Genomic DNA, 17,366 nt, shown 5'->3' on the forward strand with positions numbered 1-17,366 from the left:
TGAGACATTACTACTAGCAACTCTATGCCAATAAAATGGACAACCTGGAAGAAATGGACAATCTCTTACAAAAGCACAACCTTCTGAGGCTGAACCAAGAAGAAATAGACAATATAAACAGACCAATCACAAGCACTGAAATTGAGACAATGATTAAAAATCTTCCAACAAACAAAGCCCAGGACCAGATGGCTTCACAGGCGAATTCTATCAAACATTTAGAGAAGAGCTAACACCTATCCTTCTCAAACTCTTCCAAAATATAGCAGAGGGGGGAACACTCCCAAACTTCTACGAGGCCACCATCACCCTAATACCAAAACCAGACAAAGATGTCACAAAGAAAGAAAATTACAGGCCAATATCACTGATGAACATAGATGCAAAAATCTTCAACAAAATACTAGCAAACAGAATCCAACAGCACATTAAAAGGATCATACACCATGATGAAGTGGGGTTTATCCCAGGAATGAAAGCATTCTTCAATATACGCAAATCAAACAAGTAATACACCACATTAACAAACTGAACGATGAAAACCATATGATCATCTCAATAGATGCAGAAAAAGCTTTTGACAAAATTCAACACCCATTTATGATAAAAATCTATCAGAAAGTAGGCATAGAGGGAACTGACCTCAGCGTAATAAAGGGCATATATGACAAACCCACAGCCAACATCATCCTCAATGGTGAAAAACTGAAACCATTTCCTCTAAGATCAGGAACATACAAGGTTGTCCACTCTCACCACTATTATTCAACATAGTTTTGGAAGTTTTAGCCATAGCAATCAGAGAAGAAAAAGAAATAAAAAGAATCCAAATTGGAAAAGAAGATGTAAAGCTGTCACTGTTTGCAGATGACATGATACTATACAAAGAGGATCCTAAAGACGCTACCAGAAAACTATGAGAGCTAATCAATGAATTTGGTAAAGTAGCAGGATACAAAATTAATGCACAGAAATCTCTTGCATTCCTATACACTAATGATGAAAAATTTGAAAGAGAAATTGGAAACACTCCCATTTACCATTGCAACAAAAAGAATAAAATACCTTGGAATAAATCTACCTAAGGAGACAAAAGATCTGTATGCAGAAAACTAAAAGACACTGAAGAAAGAAATTAAAGATGATACAAACAAGTGGAGACATATACCATTTTCTTGAATTGGAAGAATCAGCACTGTGAAAATGACTATACTACCCAAAGCAATCTACAGATTCAATGCAATCCCTATCAAATTACCACTGGCATTTTTCACAGAACTAGAACAAAAAAGTTCACAATTTGTATGGAAAAACAAAACACCCCGAATAGCTAAAGCAATCTTGAGAAGGGAAAACGGAGCTGGAGGAATCAGGCTTCTGGACTTCAGACTATACTACAAAGTTATAGTAATCAAGATAGTATGGTACTGGCACAAAAACAGAAATATAGATCAATGGAACAGGAAAGAAAGCCCAGAGATAAACCCATGCACATATGGTCACCTTATTTTGATAAAGGAGGCAAGAATATACAATGGAGAAAAGACAACCTCTTCAATAAGTGGTGCTGGGAAAACTGGACAGCTACATGTAAAAGAATGAAATTAGAACACTGCCTAACACCATACACAAAAATAAACTCAAAATGGATTAAAGACCTAAATGTAAGGCCAGACACTATAAAACTATTGGAGGAAAACATAGGCAGAACACTTTATGACATAAATCACAGCAAGACCCTTTTTGACCCACATCCTAGAGAAATAGAAATAAAAACAAAAATAAAGAAATGGGACCTATTTAAATGTAAAAGCTTTTCAAAGCAAAGGAAACTATAAACAAGATGAAAAGACAACCCTCAGAATCGGAGAAAATATTTGCAAATGAAGCAACTGACAAAGGATTAATCTCCAAAAGTTACAAGCAGCTCATGCAGCTTAATATCAAAAAAACAAACAACCCAATTCAACAAAGGGCAGAAGACCTAAATAGACATTTCTCCAAAGAAGATATACAGATTGCCAACAGACATATGAAAGGATGCTCAACATCACTAATCATTAGAGAAATGCAAATCAAAACTACAATGAGGCATCACCTCACACCAGTCATAATGGCCATCATCAAAAAATCTAGAAACAATAAATGCTGGAGCGGGTGTGGAGAAAAGGGAACCCTCTTACATTGTTGGTGGGAATATAAATTGATACAGCTGCTATGGAGGACAGTATGGAGGTTCCTTAAAAACCTAAAAATACAACTACCATGTGACCCAGCAACCCCACTACCGGGCATATACCCGGAGAAAACCATAATCCAAAAAGAGACATGAACCACAATGTTCATTGCAGCTCTATTTACAGTAGCCAGGACATGGAAGCAACCTAAGTGTCCATCAAGAGATGAATGGATAAAGAAGATGTGGCACATTTATACAATGGAATATTACTCAGCCATAAAAAGAAACAATATTGAGTTATTTGTAGTGAGGTGAATGGACCTAGAGTCTGTCATACAGAATGAAGTAAGTCAGAAAGAGAAAAACAAATATCATATGCAACACATATATATGGAATCTAAAAAAAAAAAAATTGTTATGAAGAACCTAGGGGCAGGACAGGAATAAAGACACAGATGTAGAGAATGGACTTGAGGACACGGGGAGGGGGAAGGGTAAGCTGGGACAAAGTGAGAGAGTGGCATGGACTTTTATATACTACCAAATGTAAAATAGATAGTTAGTGGGAAGCAGCCGCATAGCGCGGGGAGATCAGCTTGTTGCTTTTTGACCACCTAGAGGGGTGGGATAGGGAGGGTGGGAGGGAGAAGCAAGACGGAGGGGATATGGGGATTTATGTATACATATAGCTGATTCACTTTGTAATACAGCAGAAACTAACACACCATTGTAAAGCAATTATACTCCAATAAAGATGTTAAAACAAAAAAAAGAATGTTTCTATAATTTTTTATAATAGCAGATAACTGAAACCTAACACTTGTTGATATTGGTATGATTAGATAAGTTTTGATAAATCTGTATAGTATAATACTATTTATCTGCAAAGTCAAATGATACAATCCTTTGTGAATTATGTATAAAATACTGCAGCACATATTATTAAATTAAAAGAATGGAAATCAAAATAGTACTCATTGTATGATCTTATTTACTTATATATGTGTGTGTATATGTATGTATAGTTATGCAAGTGCATAGGAAAAGGATTTGAATGAAGGGTGACAGGGGTGGTGATGGAAACACATTTTATTTGCCTCTGGACATATGCAATAAAATTTAAAAAAATATTGAGCTTAATGAACTGTATCTAAAAACAGAACCATATTACTCAGCCATAAAAAAAGAACAAAATAATGCCATCTGCAGCAACATGGATGGACCTAGAGATTGTCATACCGAATGAAGTCAGACAGAGAAGGATAAATATCATATGATATTGCTTATATGTGGAATTTTTAAAAAATGGTACAAATGAACTTATTTACAAAACAGAAATAGAGTTACAGATGTAAAAAACAATCTTATGGGAACCAGGTGAGAAAGGAGGGAGGTATAAATTGGGAGATGGTGGTAGACATATTTACACTACTAAACATAAAATAGATAATAAGGACCTACTCTATAGGGAACTCTACTGAATACTCTGTAATGACCTATATGGGAAAAGAATCTAAAAAAGAGTGGATGTATGTATATGTATAACTGATTCAGTGTACTGTACAGCAGAAAGTAACACAACATTGTAAATCAACTGTTACTCCAATTTGAAAAAAAAGAAAAATCATAGGCATTCAATAAATATTTGTTGACTGACTCAAAAAATAAAAATAAAAACAGAACCAAAGAAACACATTAAAAAAAGAGAGAAAGAGATAGTTCCTTTACTCGTATAGCTTAGTAGAGGAGAAAAAATACTTTAAAAACGCATAAATGCGGGCTTCCCTGGTGGCACAGTGGTTGAGAATCTGCCTGCCAATGCAGGGGACACGGGTTCGAGCCCTGGTCTGGGAAGATCCCACATGCCACGGAGCAACTAAGCCCGTGAGCCACAATTACTGAGCCTGCATGTCTGGAGCCTGTGCTCCACAACAAGAGAGGCCGCGATAGTGAGAGGCCTGCGCACCGCGATGAAGAGTGGCCCCCGCTTGCCGCAACTAGAGAAAGCCCTCGCACAGAAACGAAGACCCAACACAGCCATAAATAAGTAAATAAATAAAAATTTTTAAAAAAATGCATAAATGCTACAACAGGGGAAGTACAGGGAGCCCTTGGATTTCCTGGGGGGAAATTATATCAAACTTGATACATGAATGATGAATGCAGATGGATGATGATGGTACTTTATGCACATGTAGCAGCATTCATTAGCACATCAAATACTGTTTTAGACATATGCAAAAACCTAAAAGCAGGGGGGAGTGTGTTGAGCTCTGGATCTGAATATAGTTCTACATGGTTGGTATGTGGACTGCTAGGGTTGAAAGTATAGGGTGAAAGACTAGAAAGCTGGACAAGTACCAGATCACATAGAGCCTTGTTGGCCATGTTCTAGACTTCTGACTTTGTGTTAAGAGGTCCTTAGGTAAGTGAGAGAACAAAATTTAGGAAGGTCCTCCAGCAGTAAGGGTGAGTGAAGGGAGGGCAAGCTTTGAGGCAGGGAGAGCCATCAGGAAAGTTAGGAGGTTATCAGGATGCAGGATGAGTGTGAGAATGAGGATAACTGATAAATTTGAGAGAACTTAGCAGGTAGAATAGAAAGAACTTCAATATTCATTTGACTTTGAAGTTTGTGCGTGAAAAGGAGGAACACAGAAAGATAGACAAGATGAAAAGGCAGAGGGCTATGTACCAGAGGAAGGAACAAGATAAAACCCCAGAAAAACAACTAAATGAAGTGGAGATAGGCAACCTTCCAGAAAAAGAATTCAGAATAATGATAGTGAAGATGATCCAGGACCTCGGAAAAAGAATGGAGGTAAAGATCAAGAAGATGCAAGAAATGTCTAACAAAGACCTAGAAAAATTAAAGAAAAAACAGAGATGAACAATACAATAAGTGAAATGAAAATTACACTAGAAGGAATCAATAGAAGAATAACTGAGGCAGAAGAATGGATAAGTGTCCTGGAAGACAGAATGGTGGAATTCACTGCTGCGGAACAGAATAAAGAAAAAAGAATGAAAAGAAATGAAGACTGCCTAAGAGACCTCTGGGACAATGTTACACGCAAGAACATTCACATTATAGGGGTCCCAGAGGGAGAAGAGAGAGAGAAAGGACCAGAGAAAATATGTGAAGAGATTATAGTCGAAAACTTCCCTAACATGGGAAAGGAAATAGCCACCCAAGTCCAGGAAGCACAGTCAGTCCCATACAGGATAAACCCAAGGAGAAACACACCAAGACACATAGTAATCAAATTGGCAAAAATTAAAGACAAAGAAAAGTTATTGAAAGCAGCAAGAGAAAAACGACAAATAACATACAAGGGAACTCCCATAAGGTTAACAGCTGATTTCTCAGCAGAAACTCTACAAGCCAGAAGGGAGTGGAATGATATACTTAAAGAGATGAAAGGGAAGAACTTACAACCAAGATTACTCTACCCGGCAAGGATCTCATTCAGATTCGATGGAGAAATCAAAAGCTTTACAGACAAGTAAAAGCTAAGAGAATTCAGCACCACCAAACCAGCTCTACAATAAATGCTGAAGGAACTTCTCTAAGTGGGAAACACAAGAGAAGAAAAGGACCTACAAAAACAAACCCAAAACAATTAAGAAAATGGTCAGAGGAACATACATATCGATAACTACCTTAAACGTGAATGGATTAAATGCTCCAACCAAAAGACACAGGCTTGCTGAACGGATACAAAAACAAGACCCATATATATGCTGTCTACAAGAGACCCACTTCAGACCTAGGGACACGTACAGACTGAAAGTGAGGGGATGGAAAAAGATATTCCATGCAAATGGAAATCAAAAGAAAGCTGGAGTAGCTATACTCATATCAGATAAAGTAGACTTTAAAATAAAGAATGTTACAAGAGACAAAGAAGGACACTACATAATGATCAAGGTATCAATCCAAGAAGAAGATATAACAATTATAAATATATATGCACCCAACATAGGAGCACCTCAATACATAAGGCAACCGCTAACAGCTATAAAAGAGGAAATCGAAAGTAACACAATAATAGTGGGGGACTTTAACACCTCACTTACACCAATGGAAAGATCATACAAAATGAAAATAAATAAGGAAACAGAAGTTTTAAATGACACAATAGACCAGATAGATTTAGCTGATATTTATACGACATTCCATCCAAAATCAGGAGATTACACTTTCTTCTCAAGTGCACATGGAACATTCTCCAGGATAGATCACATCTTGGGTCACAAATCAAACCTCAGTAAATTTAAGAAAATTGAAATCATATCAAGCATCTTTTCTGACCACAACACTATGAGATTAGAAATCAATTACAGGGAAAAAAACGTAAAAAACACAAATACATGGCGGCTAAACAATACGTTACTAAACAACCAAGAGATCACTGAAGAAATCAAAGAGGAAATCAAAAAATACCTAGAGACAAATGACAGTGAAAACACGATGATCCAAAACCAATGGGATGCAGCAAAAGCAGTTCTAAGAGGGAAGTTTATAGCTATACAAGCCTACCTCAAGAAACAAGAAAAATCTCAACTAAACAATCTAACCTTACACCTAAAGGAACTAGAGAAAGAAGAACAAACAAAACCCAAAGTTAGCAGAAGGAAAGAAATCATAAAGATCAGAGCAGAAATAAATGAAATAGAAACAAAACAATAGCAAAGATCAATAAAACTAAAAGCTGTTTCTTTGAGAAGGTAAACAAAATTGATAAACCATTAGCCAGACTCATCAAGAAAAAGAGGGAGAGGACTCAAATCAATAAAATTAGAAATGAAAAAGGAGAAGTTACAACAGACACCACAGAAATACAAAGCATCCTAAGAGACTACTACAAGCAACTCTATGCCAATAAAATGGACAATGTGGAAGAAAGGGACAAATTCTTAGAAAGGTATAACCTTCCACGACTGAACCAGGAAGAAACAGAAAATATGAACAGACCAATCACAAGTAATGAAATTGAAACTGTAATTAAAAATCTTCCAACAAACAAAAGTCCAGAACCAGATGGCTTCCCAGGTGAATGCTATCAAACATTTAGAGAAGAGCTAACACCCATCCTTCTCAAACTCTTCCAAAAATTGCAGATGAATGAACACTCCCAAACTCATTCTATGAGCCCACCATCACCCTGATACCAAAATCAGACAAAGATACTACAAAAAAAGAAAATAACAAACCAATAAGACTGATGAATATAGATGCAAAAATCCTCAACAAAATACTAGCAAACAGAATCCAACAACACATTAAAAGGATCATATACCATGATTAAGTGGGATTTATCCCAGGGATGCAAGGATTCTTCAATATACACAAATCAATCAATGTGATACACCATATTAACAAACTGAAGAATAAAAACCATATCATCATCTCAATAGATGCAGAAAAAGCTTTTGACAAAATTCAACACCCATTCATGATAAAAACTCTCGAGAAAGTGGGCATAGAGGGAACCTACCTCAACATAATAAAGGCCATATATGACAATCCCACAGCAAACATCATTCTCAATGGTGAAAAACTGAAAGCATTTCCTCTAAGATCAGGAACGAGACAAGGATGTCCACTCTCACCACTATTATTCAACATAGTTCTGGAAGTCCTAGCCACAACAATCAGAGAAGTAAAAGAAATAAAAGGAATACCAATTGGAAAAGAAGGAGTAAAACTGTCACTGTTTGCAGATGACATGATACTATACATAGAGAATCCTAAAAATGCCAACAGAAAACTACTAGAGCTAATCAATGAATTTGGTAAAGTTGCAGGATACAAAATTAATGCACAGAAATCTCTTGCATTCCTAGACACTAATGATGAAAAATCTGAAAGAGAAATTATGAAAACACTCCTGTTTACCATTGCAACAAAAAGAGTAAAATACCTAGGAATAAACCTAACTAGGGAGACAAAAGACCTGTATGTAGAAAACTATAAGACACTGATGAAAGAAATTAAAGATGATACCAACAGGTGGAGAGATATACCATGTTCTTGGATTGGAAGAATCAATATTGTGAAAATGACTATATGACCCAAAGCAATCTACATTTTCAATGCAATCCCTATCAAATTACCAATGGCATTTTTTATGGAACTAGAACAAATCATGTTAAAATTTGTATGGAGACACAAAAGACCCCGAATAGCCAAAGCAATCTTGAGGGGAAAAAAACAGAGCTGGAGGAATCATACTCCCTGACTTCAGACTATACTACAAAACTACAGTAATCAAGACAGTATGGTACTGGCACAAAAACAGAAATATAGATCCATGGAACAAGATAGAAAGCCCAGAGATAAACCCATGCACCTATGGTCAACTAATCTATGACAAAGGAGGCAAAGATATACAATGGAGAAAAGACAGTCTCTTCAATAAGTGGTGCTGGGAAAACTGGACAGCTACGTGTAAAAGAATGAAATTAGAACACTCCCTAACACCATACACAAAAATAAACTCAAAATGGATTAGAGACCTAAATGTAAGACCAGACACTATAAAACTCCCAGAGGAAAGCAAAGGAAGAACACTCTTTGGCATAAATCACAGCAAGATATTTTTTGATCCACCTCCTAGAGTAATGGAAATAAAAACAAAAATAAACAAATGGGACCTAATGAAACTTCAAAGCTTTTGCACAGCAAAGGAAACCATAAACAAGACGAAAAGACAACCCTCAGAATGGGAGAAAATATTTGCAAACGAATCAATGGACAAAGGATTAATCTCCAAAATATATAAACAGCTCATGCAGCTCAATACTAAAGAAACAAACAACCCAATCCAAAAATGGGCAGAAGACCTAAATAGACTTTTCTCCAAAGAAGACATACAGATGGCTAAGAAGCACATGAAAAGCCGCTCAACATCACTAATTATTAGAGAAATGCAAATCAAAACTACAATGAGGTATCACCTCACACCTGTTAGAATGGGCATCATCAGAAAATCTACAAACAACAAATGCTGGAGAGGGTGTGGAGAAAAGGGAACCCTCTTGCACTGCTGGTGGGAATGTAACTTGATACAGCCACTATGGAGAACAGTCTGGAGGTTCCTTAAAAAACTAAAAATAGAATTAACATATGATCCAGCAATCCCACTACTGGGCATATACCCAGAGAAAACCATAATTCAAAAAGACACATGCACCCCAATGTTCATTGCAGCACTATTTACAATAGCCAGGTCATGGAAGCAACCTAAATGCCCATCGACAGATGAATGGATAAAGGAGATGTGGTACATATGTACAATGGAATAGTACTCAGCCATAAAAAGGAATGAAATTGGGTCATTTGTTGAGACGTGGATGGTTCTAGAGACTGTCATAAAGAGTGAAGTAAGTCAGAAAGAGAAAAACAAATCTCGTATATTAACGCATGTATATGGAACCTAGAAAAATGGTACAGATGAACCGGTTTGCAGGGCAGAAGTTGAGACAAAGATGTAGAGAACAAACGTATGGACACCAAGGGGGGCAAACCGCGGTGGGGTGGGGATGGTGGTGTGCTGAATTGGGCGATTGGGATTGACATGTATACACTGATGTGTATAAAATTGATGACTAATAAAACCTGCAGTATAAAAAAACAAACAAACAAAAAAAACAACTAATACTAAACTTTCATTGGGTTATTGGTATGGAAATATGTTAATATAAATGTTTCAGACTTTACATGAAATTTCTAAAAATCTTATATGTTGTGGTATAATGTTATAAGTCATAATTCTAGTTATTACTTTAAAATGTATATCTCAGAAATAACTAAATTTCCTTGTCAATTGCATTATTATGAACTTTCATCAAATCTTTAACCATGGTCATTTTTAAGTCTTTTGTCATTTACAGACAGTTCTGGGTGTACTCTGATGCTTTTGCAAAATGTTCCTATAAAAGGGTTTCATCTTCAAGGAATTCATGGAAAAGACTCTGACAAGTACAGGTTTCTGGTAACTGACTATACTGCTGAACTGAATGAAGAAGCATTTTCAGAACTCTAATGGAAAAGTGATGAATTCATAAAAGTGCTAACAAAAGATCAAGATGAAAGAAAAATTAATTACATGAGACTGAGTGAACTGATGAGGATGATTATAATTTTTGTGACTTTCTGTTTGAATAAAAAAAAAAAATCCCACAAGGACTCAGAGGCAAAAAATGTACAAATCAATTTTCACTGCAAAGTAAAGGAGCTGTTACAGTGGAGGATTACTGGACTGAATGTCAATATTATGACATAGTATGAGTGTGTTTTGTGTTTGGTAATTGCAATCATTGTTGCTTTTGTTGTGGTCATCCATTTACAATGCTTGGTGTCAGTTTATTTATCTCTTGTAAAAATAAAATACAGTGTGTGTGTGTGTGAAAAAAAAAGAACAAATTATACTTATGAACATCCTCTCGGAACAGAACTTGTTTCTATGTAGGGGAGTTACTGTAGATCTTAACTTCTTCATTTGTAAATAAATTACTATTTTAATAAAAAAAAAAAAAATTGACCAGTGATCGACTACAGCAAGGAAAAGCAGTTGTCTGTCCACTACAACAATACTGAATGTAGGTGTCATCATTAACTTCAACATTTAGCTTTTCAAGGGAATCACACAGGTATATGAATTGTGTTATTACAATATAGCATATCAAAATGATTTAGAATTTCCTCCTCATAATATCATATTCGCTCAGCGATACCATGGTTGATACTGCTAAAAAAGCATTTATTAAGTAATAAAAATCCAATATTCATAGGTACAAACATACTTTACTTTCAGAAGTGCCACACTCTTTTCAGATGAATTCATGTTAACCCAACCAAAATCTGATATCTCTGGATTATTTAAAAAAAAATATATCTACATGCTGCACATTTTGCTGGAAACATCAAAACCTGTGCTTATGAAATCAGCCTGGAACCACATTTTTATGACTCATAAAAGAAATTAGGCCCTAAACGCAAAGGGCTGGTTATTAAATATTGTATCTTTTAAAAAATCAGCGTGTTGAAAAACATTTATATTTTATAGATACAAATTTCAAGAGATAGAAATGAATAAAGTCCTTAAACTTTAATAATGATCCAAAGATGCTATTAACAAAGACTACCTTTGATGAGCTGAGTTTTCAAAAGCATTTTTGAAAGGTTAGCAATTGAGAGTTAACCTTCAAAATAAGTTCAAGGATCCTTCTTTAAATGCTTACTTGGAATACAGATCAAAATACTACAATAATGTCAAGGAAAATAAGCTGTTTTCCCAGTTACATATAAATACCTTTAAAGATATGTTTGGGGAGTCTTTACCATTTTGTCTTCAATTTGTGCTCAAAACAAGAGTACAGCTGTCCATAAAGAAAAGGAAAAAGAACAACCGGAGGTTATGTAAGGACAGCTGCATCTAATCACCATGTCAATTGATACACTGTTAGAAATCTACCTCCCCAAAGAAAGAAAATCAATATTTATAGAACAGCCAGCATTTCAAATATATGGTTAGTTCTGTGACTACACTCTATTTTAAAATTCTTCAGCTTTTTACCTGTGACCAATAGGAAAAAAACGTTGCCATTTATAATGGGGTGTTCTGTGCTGAGTGGTTTCTGCTTACATCACATCATTTCAAAGGACTTGCTAGGACAATCAGGTTGGCTCAAGCTGAAACATCCCAATTACTAGTAAAAACTGCCTCAGGCTTTAAGAGCCTACAGGGCTTTAAAAATCGTGATGCTATAGTATTTGCATCCTTAAAAATACAGCCGAAAAGCAAACTAAACAAATGTTGAAAATGCATTCTTCAACACTATTTCAAAGTATTTCTACTCTTCATTCATATGCCCATTTAGGAGACATAATTAGACACTGCAACTCTATCAATATTGCCAATGGCTAATGGACATAGGGCAAGACGATTAGGACATAGAGTAAATATTTTGAAAAAAATCAGATAAAAGTAATTCACACATGTAGCTATTTATATGACTCCTTTTAACTTTAAATTAATGGGGGTCATGAGAAAAATACAAATCAACATGTGTAAAAGTATCTTATTTTAAGTTTATGAGCTCTTGTATTATGCTGCTCTATTAGAAAATGTCATTGTCCTTCTAAATTGTGCCTATTAGACTTTTGTATTAGTCCTGGAAGGTAAGATTATATGACTATGTGTGCCAGTGATTACGGTGGAATCACAGAACCCAAAGCACACGGATAAGCCAGTGGAACCTTCTTTTCTGATGGCAGACTCAGAGGAATGATAGTGCAGGCATATGAAGGATACCTTTCACCTCTCTTTTATCAGTGGGTCCTTTCTCAGGTTGGATTAGAGAAGTGGGACAAAGGGTTCCGATTTGCTGTAATTCTTACGAAGAGATTCCCTGGTATAGAGGAGATATCCATGGAGAATTCAGTAGAAAAGAAGAAACAAAAGTGGCTCCCTTCAAAAATTCACTCATTCATTTAGTCATTCACTTATTCTTCTAAGTATTCAACACATATTTTCTTTCAAGGACTGCAAAGTGACAGGAAAGTTGCTAAGCATGGTAAATACAAGTCTCTGAACTACTTTGGCAATAGATATAGGTAATAAAAATAAGACAATAGCAAGACATAGCAATGATGGATTGGCCATGGTATCGAAACTGCAGGAAATACACCTTTGAGAGAGAAAGAATACCCAGTTAGTTCAAGACAGAACTGAAGCATCCCTGAAACCAAAAAATAAAGTAGGTAGGAGCATATTGGAAGGAAGCAAAATTGTTGTCAAAATTCAATCAGAAAGACTCAGTAGTTAAAGATCACATTTCGAACAACTGCATAAGTGGAGAATAAGATGTGGTACTAGAAACCCTGGTATAAAAAAATGGGAGTCTCCTTATAAAACATCTTGGGCAAATGAACAGATACATGGAGGTGCTTCTAGAAAGAACTGTAACATTTTCCTTAGCCAGATTATTATGGAGGTTCTGGAGACTTAAACAAAACTCAATATAAACTGTTTTAAGTTTTTCGTAAACATGTGTGTGTTTCCGTGTGTGTTTATGTATACTATAGAAAAAGGTATAATTCTAAGTGTAAATGTGCAAGCATGTGTCCCTCCAATCTCCCCCATACCAACTTCTCTTCTTACAAACTTAGATGAAAACTAGAAACCCAACAATTTTAGATGATAGCGAAGAAATCCATGATTTTGATTTTAAGAGTAACAGAAACTGCCAGTAATGACAAAAATAGTTATCCACTCAACAAAGGCTTGCCATCATACAAATGACAGATTCCTGACCTCCCCAATACAACCTACTTTATCTGATTTTTGGATGATTTGAAACCTGCTAGGGCTAGCATTGTTTATAGGCATCCAACTCTAGTTTCCAGTTTACTTCCCTTCTTCCTTTTCCACTGAGAAGCAATTTATTGTTTCACATTTTTGGTTTTCCCTCTTTGCCCACACACAGCAGGCAGGTTCCACACTCAGCGATGCTGTCTCTGAGACATCCAGAAGCATAAATGCCCCTTAGGAAATTCCCAGATACTTTCAGCATATTCCCCAAATGTCCTTTTACTGCTTTCCAAAGTAATTTCTGGGCTTAAATGAGCCCATTTTATAAGAATAATAACCTTCCAAATGATATTTATTGTAACGTAAAAACTACATTTTCCAGAATATACAAACAGTCCCTCTTGAGCAGCAAGTCATTAGTTCCAGATAGCAGGCATTCTTTTTCATCCTTTAAACTCTAAAGCTTGACATTTCATTACGTTTTGAGAAATGGTTCTACCACTTACCTGCCTTTTTCACTCAATGGGAAATTATACAAAAGACTAACACCTGACTTTTTACAAATAATAGTCATCATGAGTGAATAGAATACATATGGTTACAATTATTCTCAATTACTTACATTCCCGAATGTACGCTGTATATAATCACACACAACACATTTCTTTCTTCCATTAATTCTTTTTTCATATTTGAGCTTATATATTTCTACAAGTAATGATTTGAATTCAAAAAGTATCATCAAAAGAAAATGAGAAGGTTATATAACATCTGGACTGGGTTTCTACTGTAAAGAGAAATACATCTATATGTGAAATAGTGTTCCTGGAAATAGCTTCTTGACACAGAGGAGGGTTAAAAATGTGTGAAAAAAATCCATCTCCTAATCACACATTTACACATGCATTGCCCCAATTTTTCTTTTCTGTGGAGTAATGTTGGATCTTAATAAGAAAGTTCATACTGCTCATTCCCTTTTTCATCTATAAAAGAAGGATGTTCACAGCCTCATATATACTTTCAGAACCAGAGCATGTCAATTAGAACCCACACTGACTTTTCTAAACCTGTGATAGATGATAATGTAGAAAAGAGGATGTGGGCATGGATTTTTGTTGTTGTTCTTACAGGTTACATAATAATGGCATTGATGACTGTAAGGCCTATCATAAACTATCAAAAATAGAACATTACAAATTATTTTATAAATACAGCTGAATTCCTGTTATATTAATTTATGCTTTGGTTTCTTTGTCTGGACTTTGAGATCTTGAAGACATACCTGTGTCTTCCTCTTATTTGTATCTTCTCATATGTTTCTTTTTTTCCTTAAAAAATGTAATACCTCAGAGGTTTTTTTTAATAATTAATATGACTGTTGGAGAAATCCTAGAAAATTTTAAAGAATGCAATAACTCATAATGATGCCAACCAGTAATGGGGTTTTCTCACAATGATTTATTTATTTTCTCTTTTTTAATGATGTTTAAAATTTTTTAATTATTTATTTTCTTTTAAAATTTGTTTTTAATGAATTTTGAAAAATAATTGTTTTATAAAGAAAATTTATAAAATATAGAAAAGTATAAGGAAAATAATGAAATTACTCATAATCTCACTACCCAGCGATAGCCTAAATTTACTTCTATTTCCATATCTATCCTTCTCTGTAACTAAAGTAGGATAATATTTTATTGTCCCATATTATGCTTTTTCACATATTTATCGATGACTAATTTACTGTCATTTAATATTCTTTAAAAATAAAAATTTTTATATCTGCACAGTTTTCCATCTTGTTTCTGTAGGAAATCATTTCATCTTTCCCTACTCAGATATTTAAGAAAATAAGGCAGTAGAAAACATCTCTTTATAAACATTAAAAAAATTCCTTACCAACTCAGTCAGCCTTATGTGTGTAACATAGAAATAAAGACTTACTTCCCTTAAAAATTTTTTTCTTAAATTGAGCTGGTACATGTCAGTTAAATTTGGATCGCCTTATATATTGATTACTTCATTTTTTTTTAAGCATAATACTTGTGCCCAGAAAGAAACAAAGAAAAAAGAATATTTAGGCATTTGAGATAAGTATAGTCTTTCTCATTTTAGGTCAAAATTGACTTCATAGGACAACTTCTCAAACACAATTTTCTACAATATTATGGTGATAAACAATATCTTATTTAAACTAGTAGAAGAGGAGCAATAATGCAACACATACTCAGCATGTTTAATATTTTATTTTACCCTGCAGAGGAAGAAAATGCCAGAATTGCTTACCTGGGGATATGATATAAAAGAAATCTTTAAATTCATCCATCCAAACTTCTGCCAGTCTCCTGTTGTTCTTGTTGATGACGTGACCAGTGCCACCAGGGAAAGTGTATGGAGTTGCCTTCCGAAAAACGTGACCCACGTGGGAGCAAGTCACAATCTCCAATGAGCCTCCACATTGCCAAATCTGGAAAAAAGAGCAATTGTTGTATAGCAATCATTGCAGATAATGCAGTAATACTGTCTGAGAAGCAACTGAGGCTAACTCAGTTAAGACCAAATCTTCAGATCTTACATGGTTCGAACAAACATCAGATGAACACAAAATTTAGAATGGGTATACTTGGGTTTGGCAAAGGATTCTAATTTGGAAGAGTTTGATGTATTTAAATATTGTAGTATTGGAATTGAGGAAGATGTAATTATTTTTGTGTGCCTTTATTAGACTACCTAATTTTCAGTTTCTAATAGTTAACCTAATTTCTATTTAATAGATATTTGGTATCCAAAATTTTCTATAAATAAATGAATTTGTACATGTTGGATGCCATGGTCAATAACTAAGTCTGATTTGCAGAAAATGAATCTGCTATACCCCATCCACCTGGAACTTCAAGTAACCATTCATTTTCACCTCTCCATATCTCCTGTATCTTAGGCTTTTGAATACACTATTATTTTTATTAAAGCATGTTAAGTATCCTTTACATCTATTCAACTTCTATGTATCCTTTAAAGCCCACTTCCAAGATCGTTTCTTCTAGGAAGCTCTGTGGGGAGATTTAGTATTGTGTGACTTTTGTACTTTAAACACAGTTGTATTAAGAACATATTACAATGTATTGGGTTGGCCAAAATGTTCATTCGGGTTCTTCTGTAACATTGCATGGAAAAACCCGAATGAACTTTTTGGCCAACTCAATATTTTAAATTGTTTACTTCACTATTGCTCCCTTAAAATTATGAACCCTTGAAAGACAAATGCTATATATTTCTTGGTATCCTAGATTTACTGTTCAGTTGAGGATAGGTATTAAGTATCCATAAAACATTCATTTCTATAAAATTATATTATATAGCCATAGGTTACAATAATAGTATGTATGTGTATGTGTGTGTTATATACGTATATTATACATATAAATATATAAAATATATATATATATATATATATATATATATATATACACATATACTACATTTATTCATCCCAATAAATGAAAGTCATAATTATTGCCATCTGTAATTGGAAGGACTTGGCTTTATACCATAAATAACATTATTCTTATTTTAAGAAGATCTGCTTATTTTGGAAGAAAAGGTTTTCTCCTATTGATCCCTCAAGTAATATTCATCTGAGAAGAGGGCTGCTATTGGTCTTGGGTAGCAGTAAGAGACATTTTTTCTAGAAGATGAAAGATGATAAATAAGTTGTACTCATCAACAATGTTTGTGCATTACATGTACAATCTATTCTATCTCATTTTCTAATTGTTTAAACAGTGTGATGCTAATAGAAAAGATGTTCCAACCCAACACTGAAATGATGGACAATATAAAAGAGGAATGGAATTCACCATTTCCCTAGAAAG

The 17,366-nt window shown here is 34.7% G+C and overlaps 1 protein-coding gene across 2 annotated transcripts in view; it reads right to left on the reverse strand.

Annotated features, from left to right (window-relative positions):
* Positions 1 to 17,366, reverse strand: part of GALNT13 (polypeptide N-acetylgalactosaminyltransferase 13) — a 569,026-nt gene that overhangs the window by 164,143 nt on the left and 387,517 nt on the right. For both annotated transcript variants that reach the window (XM_068543985.1, XM_068543984.1), the window contains exon 9: positions 15,781 to 15,961. In XM_068543985.1, coding sequence (XP_068400086.1) covers positions 15,781 to 15,961 — 181 coding nt within the window. The remainder of the gene's footprint in view (positions 1 to 15,780; positions 15,962 to 17,366) is intronic.

Source organism: Eschrichtius robustus, chromosome 5, assembly GCF_028021215.1.
Source record: "Eschrichtius robustus isolate mEscRob2 chromosome 5, mEscRob2.pri, whole genome shotgun sequence".
In the NCBI taxonomy this organism is placed as follows: Eukaryota; Metazoa; Chordata; class Mammalia; order Artiodactyla; family Eschrichtiidae; genus Eschrichtius; species Eschrichtius robustus.